We start from the raw sequence: 8578 nt of genomic DNA on the forward strand, positions 1-8578 counted from the left end.
CCTCTTTCTTAAGGAATTCTTTTTTGAAGACGTCTTCGAATTGCGCCCAAGTTGTTGGCTTAGGGTTGAGTTCTTTCCACCAAAGCAAAGCTTTGCCGGACAGGAAACCTGCTGCTAACTGGATCTTTTTTCCATCATCATATGGATGAAACTGAAAGTGAACTTACCACTTATGTAGCCAAGTGTCCACGATCTCCTTGGTGCGTTGCTTTTGCTCGCCCCCGAACGGTTCCGGAGTAATGTTGGGGCCCAAAGCAGAAGCCAAGGTATCCATACCCCATAGAGTAGAGAGAGTAGTCGTCAAGAGAGCGATGGAGTTTTGCAAAGCTTGCATCTGGGCTGCGATTTGTGACTGACGTTCCGACGAAAAAGCTTCGAGAGCTACTTTGAACTCTTGGAAACCTGATTGTGACACATAATCGTCAAAAAGATCGGCATCGGTATCTTCCGTAGCCGGCAAGCCTTCGCGTTCCACAAGGGGCTCCAACTTTGATTCTTGGGTCGATATCGTGAAGAGGACAAGTGGAGAGAAAATTCGATCGTTGCACAATGAAAGTGCAAGGGAACTTGAGAGCTTGAAAACTTGAGAGATGTGTGGCAAGAAGCCCACTTAAGGGGGTTTATAAAGGTTTCCCTAAAAGCTAAAAATCCCCAAAAGCTATCTTTAGCTTTTGCTTTTGTGTTTTTTTTCTATATATATATATATATATATTCGTCTTTCTTTAAAAAAAAATAAACACATTTAAACCTTGGAGGAGGGGTTTTAAAACTTTTTTTAAAAAAATTAAACTAAAAAAAACGAAAGCCAACCTAAAACGGTGAGTGCTTTCCTTGTTTTTTTTTCTCTTTCCTCCTGGATTAATGCCGCCGGCTTGCTGTCTGCAGATGTCATCCACGAAGCTGCCGGCGTTGACTGCTGTCGGTGCATGCTTTCTTGCCGTCGCCTGTGTGCGCACAGGTGGCCTGTGCCAGCCACGCGTAGGCCTGGCCACAAGGCCGCGTGGGCCTGAGCGCCTACCCCGCTTGGCCTGGGCGCCTGCCTGGCCTGGCCTAGGCGCTTGTGCTAGGCTATGTAGGCCTAGGCACCCGCCAGCTTGCTGGCCGCCTCGCTAGATAGCCCTTGGCGCCTGTCCGCCTGTAGCTGCCGGTAGCCCAACTCCAACACCCGCCAGCGTGCCCACTCGCTAGCATGTCCACCTCTCACACGCGTGCTCTCTCTCTCTCACACGCGTTCAACAAAAAAAAACATCATGCTTTTCGTTTTTTTTCTGTTCTCTTTGCAGTTCGTGCGACTGCACAAACATCATGCCTCTTCTTTGCAAAGCAAACGACCCTACCATCTACCTTCCCCATCAACATGGGTTTCTTTGATGAAAAAAAAACACACACTATTCTGAAAACAACAGTATGCACAGAAAAAACAGCAAGCTTTTCTGAACACATACCTCGAATCCTGCAAACAAACAAACAAACAAGGGGGTGCAGGCCTAACTCACCTCCCAACCATGACAGTGGTGGGCAAGCCCATAGTCTTCGCTGTCCCCACCGAGCCACGAGCTGAGCTAACTAGGTTGACGTACCGACCAATCTCCTCCTAGTGACGTCCCGTACCGCCACGAAGCTGCCCTCGCGGGCCTCGAGATTGCTGCCGGCCTCGACTGCGTAAAACAGGTGCACGTCTGCACTAGATCCAGGCTCCAAGACCATAGAGCTCTCACAAACTCGCGAGACTCTCTATATCTCAATAACTAACCTTGGCCACCCTTTTATAGGCTCTTGGCCGGTCATCGGGCATCCACACTTGGGGGCCCGTGGGTGCCCGCCCGTTAGTTTATCCCTAACTCAGCTCGTCAATCAGCCTGCCTAGCTCCAAGCTTCCCCAAGCCTCGAAACTAGTCTTGCGTGCGTGTAGCACACGATAGATACACACTATGCACATGACAACGCAATGGTAATGAATAGACAGCATAGAGAGGAGAGAGATGAACTATATTCTCAGTATATTGATATGGTACAAAAAAATGTATATGCCTAAACAACTGTTGTGGCCTTTGGCCTTCCAAAAGAGGACTGAATTCTATCTTAATGGACTGACTGTAGACTGACTAGGACCAGCCCCAAGTGGGGAGCAGATGATCTATGACTGAATTGTGCCCTTACTATTTTTAGGACCCAATATGCACCAGTCAGCCAGCATACTGTTGTCAACTTGTCCACCACTTATATAAAATGCTAATAAAATTTGAATACTATGGTTGGCCAGTCCTAATGATGCCCATGTCTGAATATATGCTGTCGGCCAGTCTTCTTGATGTTTCGCAAAGCAAAGCGAAGGCCAAACACTCCTGTGTATGGGTTGGTTATAGGCTGCCATGTGGACCTGCTTCTACTTCCCTGCCTAAGCTTGCTAGTGCCCTAAATATACTCTAAGACTGCTACCTAAATCAGGGAATGATCTGAGATTAGCCATGTCCATGGCTGTGCATGTGACAGACATGGTCACGCAATCACAGATTTACCTACTGTCAGAGGTAAATACTCACTCTCATAAGAAGGTTTCATGGTAGGCCAACCTCTCCCAGCTCCAAAACAATCCGGACAGCATTTTGGAGTCTTTAAATCAGCTTTAGAATAGGCCAACCTTGGTAGAGCTCCTCTACGCATCAATAGGACAAGCATTTGGAGTGGTATTGCTCAACACAGAGGCCAAAAACCAAACCCAACAGCTAGGAGAAGAGGTGGAAAGCAACAGGCAAGTAGTCTGAGCAAACTCTGAAAACTGCAAGTATAACAAAGAGTGGAAAAGGGCGCCCAGTCTGGATGCTTCCTCCATGCTCTTTGAACATGGGTCTAGCCACTTATCAACTGCCTACTAGAGACTTCCCGTGCCCACACAAATGACTACTGTTTGGGCAACCCATGAAGAGGCGCCCAACTTATATTTGTCCCCAGGTTTTAGTATAAGCAACGTGCTCATGCACAATGCAAATGTATCTCTGATAATCCAACAATCTTCAAGCATTGGGCATCTGTAATCCAGCTCCTCCGGTATGAAATCATAACCCGGGCATCCAGCCAAATGACTTGGTAGTCAACTATCATACGATCCACCCGCATAACTATCCAAATTTGAGAATCCTCATGCGGATGATTAGCTAAACAAGGGATTCATCCACATAATCATCCAGACTGGTGAATACTCGTACAGACATAAGCCAACAGACATAAGCCAAACTAGTGACAAACAACAAAAGCGCCTTACGCTGATTTATAATACATGCATGATGCTACAGTCTGATAAAAATATTGGTTATAATTTGCTTGCACACCTGTTTAAAGAGGGTGCATGACCCAAGGAACTGATATGGTGATGTGAGACATGGATGGACCTTTTCAAAAGAAGATTCAAGGGGGAGACATACTACCACTGGCTCACTGCTTTTGATGTTCAGTTTACCCTCGTGTAGTTTCACCTGGCATACCCGGTTAGCTAGCCTTGCTGTGCTCCTCCTACCTAGCTAGATCTGCTCCCAATTCTTAAGTGAGCCTACAGATAATAGTGAATACCACTGCTCCATCCTGTTGTACTCGGAAATGTCCATGCTCCATCAACTGTTTCCACAGCTCTAATTCTCAAGTGATATCCCCTTCCAGCCTAACCTTCCCAACCCCAAATGAAGTCTCTGCAGTACCTTGGGATAAGTTCTCAGTTATGCAGAATCTTCAGTAAGCTTCAGAATACTTATAGTACTAGGAATACAACAATCTCAAAGAGTGCATAAAAATTTATCACCTTGAACTGATGCTCAAAATATCTATACTATGAAGAAAAGTTGAAGGCATCATACTTGAAATTGCATGTCATGGAGGGCCTTACTCAGATGTTACAAAGAATTGCATAGAGCAAGTCACATGGACAGCCCACTCCACAAAAACTCCTTGGTCCCACAAGAACTATGGATAAAATTTACTTTAAGTTAGGCAAAGGCAAAGATTCCAATAAGCAGCTTCAATCTCACTGGTTTGCCCTACTTGTTCTCAGAACTCGAAAAACAAGAAGTCAATAAATATCAACCAAGTCCTCTCATCTAGCCAACCAATGAAGACGGACAATACACCAACCTTGTTGAATCAAGGTCACTCAGCTCACCCCATCAAAAGCACCAGAGGCATCTAGACCAACCTCATCCACACCCTTTGGGGACGATGAGACAACAAACATGGCAGTTCTAGGAGATAGTTAAGGAACACCACAAGGAGTTTCTCCATGTGTGGGCTACTTCACACATGGTGTGACGACTGTCACCTTGCATTACAGAGTCCAGACCACCGGTTTGGCTTTTTTCTCCCCCACCCCTTTTCACAGCTTCTAGCTATATGGGAGATCTTCACAGCAATCTGTACCACCCAATGCACTTTCCTAATAACTAATGAAGAAACCTAGTAGAAAAAGTAGGTCAGCTCAGAGTGTGGAATTTCCTTAATGCCATACCAATGTCACTGAAAACTAGACTCCATGCCAATGACTAGCAAAACACTGTGTGTTGCTGGAACCAGCACTTGGCATCTATTTGCATTTCTAGAGATTTGGCATCTTTTCTCAAATTAACTTCACACGCTATGTGCATGCATGCTTACTTGCGAAAATGTCAAAGTCCAACAATACATTGTGATAATGCCAAGAACCCAATATTTTATTAAGTGTTGTAGTTACTAGAGCATCCTACTTTTTTCTCCTTATGGTGCAATAAATCACCATAAATAATGTCTGAAATTTGAATCCAAAATCAGGAAAACAGGAAGTAAAATTAAGAGAAAAGTTAACAAAATGGCACTTCAGATATACTGTTCCACATGTCTCAGCGCCTTCTCTTTTGATATCAGGTTCTTTGATGGCATGGCAAAATCTCTACAAAGATGAGGGGCATGCTCAAGCTTTTGATTAAGAGCTTGATGCCTCGCCGCTCTTTGAAAGTTGCTGCTTGATCCAATCGAAGGGCTGCATAGAACGAGTAATGTCTTCAGGTCATCCAATTTGAAGAAAAACTCGAAACAGGCCAGCAAAGATCCTCAAAAAAAAAAAAATCCTCAAGAAGAATACCACACCCTAAATGGTAAGGAGAGAGCTAGAGCACACTAATTGCTCTAGCTCTACCACACCCTAAATGGTAAGGAGAGGAACAAATGCACAGGAAGCTAGAGCACACAACAAAGGTTCACGGCTGAGGTAAAGAAAAAGAACCAACACCTAAAATCCAAAACCAAAACCAAAACCCTAAACAGGCGGGCCATGAAACCCTAAAACTGCACGAAACCAAAACACCAAAATCTGATAAAATACAACCAAAACACCGAAATCTGATAAAATACATAGGCAGAGAAAACTCTTAGGGGCGAATACAAAAGCACGCACACAGAGGACCTACCTGGACAAGCCAGATCGCTCCAAGTCCAAAAGTGGCTCCCCATAGGACTCCTGCAGTGAGATCGGTCGTCTGTGGCCGGATGTTGGCCGGGATGAAGGAAAGGAGCCCAGATGCTGCACGCCTTGCTGCCGCCATGCTACTGTTGATGATGCCTTCAACAAGGTAATGGGATCTCCAGCGCCTGGTCACACCTTTTCAAACTTGGGCTGAGGTCCCAGCAAGCATGTTTATAAATTGGGTTAACGGCTTTGACCAAGTTGAATATGCAACATTAAGGAAATCAAGGCAAAGCCAGATCACACTTTATAAATATGCTACTTGAGCTCCAAATTTGTCACTTAAGCAGATCACCATTTATAAATCAAGTGATAAATTTGGAGCTCAAGTAGCATCACAAAAACTAAGTCTTATGGAACTTATACATGTAAAAGCAATTACATAGAGTTTAAACACTAGTGAGAAGACTTTTGGGAGCTTCTTTTGAGGATTTTGACGAGTCTTTAATAGATGTAATTTGAATCTCATCTCTAATAGGTGTCATCTCCAGATGGTGTCACGCTAGTGGCACACTCTTTAGCCTCTAGGCATTTTTGTGATTTATAGCATTCATTTCCATTTTTTCCTATTTACACATTTTTGGGTGGAGGAACTTTTCTAGACATCCGTTCATCTTGTGCCTATATATATGAGGCATTGTAGTTCATTTCTAATCAAGTTGGCTAGTGGTTCATTGATGAGTTCTTGAGTACATTGTCTCTTCTCTCATCTCTTCTTTCTCACATGGTATCAAAGCAAGGTGGTGGCGCACATAGAGCCTCCTTATCCTTCTTCCTCTCTACCTCTAGTCCTCTTCAACAACCTCGCTTTCAATGGCGTTTTTCATTTTTTGATTTTCTGCTAAACGAATGCGCTTTTGACCTACTCGAATCATCGTGGTCTACAACTTTGCAGAAGAAAGTTTTCGCAAATTCCTCACCGTTTTCGAGTTATTCTTTTTTTTTTTTTGCAGACTACCTGCATGCAGAATTTTTGCTTGCGTTTTTTGCAGAAGCCCTTACTCATCATCCTTGCACTCATTTAATGATGCAAAAGGCTTCAAACTAGCCCCTTACCATCCTCTACAAGTGTGTTTTTAAAGCACTTCAATCCGAGTCCTACAACTCTACTTGCGGTGAAAACATTGCCAACTAGTTTTCCCTACATGCGATAGCGTTTTTTGGAGGCTTCTTGTGGAGAGATTTGTAGCCATTTCTTGGCTGCGTTTTCATCATCAACTTCATCTACTATGATTCCTCCTTCTACTACTTCCACTACCACTCCTCTCCCCACTCAATCATATCAGCCCTTTAACCCATTCACTCAATCTTTGAGCCTTCCAAGTCTTTCCGATTCACAAAAGCTTACCCCAAACAACTACCACACTTGGTCCTTGTTTATGCAACTTCTTTTGGAAAGCGCCGGGGTGTGGTCTATAATCACTTCTCCTCATATAGTGCCTTCTCAATATCAAACCTATATGGATGCACGGGCCAAAGCTTTACTTGTGCATGGCATGTCTACATCAGTTGTGTCTCAATTTCTTTCTACAAGGAGTACGGCTCAACAATTACGGCACGCTATACAAATGCAATATGGAAGACTTTCAACGGTTAAGATGGCTAAGTTGGAAGAAGATCTGGATAAGCTTTCTATCTCCGAATCCGACAACATAGTGGAGAAGCTTGGAGAATTCAATCGAATCAAGCGGCAACTTGAAGAGTTTGGTACATTGGTAAGCAATCCGGTCCACAAGCTACTTGGTAAATTGCCTTCTTCTTTTGAATCGTTCAAAGATAACATCTTTCTTCAAGTTCCTTTCCCTTCCTTTGAAGAGACTATGGGTCTTCTTCATGATAAGTACCTTCGCAAGCAAAACAAAAAGGACTCGGCTTTTGTAAGCCAAGGCAAGGGCAAGGCAAAGGCAAGGGGAATGATCAACTCAAAAGCTCGAATTCCCATGCTAAAGACTCTTCAACCAAAGGCGACAAGGACAAATCAAAGGATTCTTCCAAGGAGTGCACTTTCTGTGGTCGTAGCGGCCATACGGAGGATCGTTGAAGGCAGCATCCAAGAAGGTAAAAGCTGAACTTGAATCCAAATCTAAGGGTTCTTCTACATCAACATCTTCTCACGACAAAGACAAAGACAAAGACAAGAAGGAAGACGGTAACGCCAAGGTTGCATATGTTGTTATGTCTTCTACTTCTTCATGTGACACATCACTTGTGGTAAACAAAGATCTTGATACGCATATTGTGGATGAGTGGATTGCCGACAGTGGTGCTACCTCTCACATGACGAATAGTTCTTCCTTATTGGAAAACCATAAGTCTATCTCTTCATCAGTACACTTTGGTGATGCTTTGTCTCTCCATGTGATTGGTATTGGTGATGTTTCTTTTGGAGATGCTATCTTACATGATGTTTTGCATGTGCCTAAGATGTCTGCCAACTTATTTTCTATCTCTAAGGCTACTTCTAAAGGTCCTGGGGTTTACTTTGATGATGAAGTGATTGAAATCATTGATAGACAGTCACTTTCTTGTGTGTCACATGGTTATCAAAATGCTGGGCTTTATCATATAAGCTCTTTTACAGCACAGTTGCCACCACATGAGTCTCATCTTCATCAATTATTTGCTTCTCCTAAAGCACTTGTTTCTAATGAAGATAGTGATCTATGGCATTTCTGCTTTGGCCATGTTCCTCTTGCTACTTTGCAACATCTTGTCTCACATGACATGGTTACAGGTCTACCAAAGCTTCAGAAACCTCGCCATCACATTTGTTCTTCTTGTGCTCAAGGAAAGCAACATCGGGCTTCTTTTCCAGAGGAGGCCATAGGGCCACACGCATACTTGAGCTTATTCATACTGATCTGGCAGGACCTATGGAAGTACAATCGCTTGGTGGATCCAAGTATTATATGCTTCTTGTGGATGACTTCTCTCGCAAATCATGGGTTTATTTCTTACCTAAGAAGTCTGATGCTCTTTCTCATTTCAAGGTTTAGCTTGCCCAAATGGAGAATCAAGCAAGTCAAAAGGTATCTTTTCTCATGACTGACAATAGAGGTGAGTTTACAGCATTTGAGAATTTTCTAGCTTCAAAAG

The 8578-nt window shown here is 43.6% G+C and overlaps 1 protein-coding gene across 1 annotated transcript; it reads right to left on the bottom strand.

Moving 5' to 3' along the window:
- Positions 1-4673: 4673 nt before the first annotated feature.
- Positions 4674-5678, bottom strand: LOC147638660 (ubiquinol-cytochrome c reductase complex 6.7 kDa protein-like). Its single transcript, XM_086798606.1, has 2 exons — positions 5427-5678; positions 4674-4999 (listed from the first exon to the last, which is right to left on the bottom strand). Exons 1-2 carry the CDS (start codon positions 5559-5561, stop codon positions 4943-4945), a joined length of 192 nt encoding a protein of 63 aa, XP_086654732.1. The 5' UTR covers positions 5562-5678; the 3' UTR covers positions 4674-4942.
- Positions 5679-8578: the final 2900 nt, after the last annotated feature.

This window comes from Cibotium barometz, chromosome 5 (assembly GCF_041138505.1).
Source record: "Cibotium barometz isolate CiBa-2024 chromosome 5, ASM4113850v1, whole genome shotgun sequence".
NCBI classification, from domain to species: domain Eukaryota; kingdom Viridiplantae; phylum Streptophyta; class Polypodiopsida; order Cyatheales; family Cibotiaceae; genus Cibotium; species Cibotium barometz.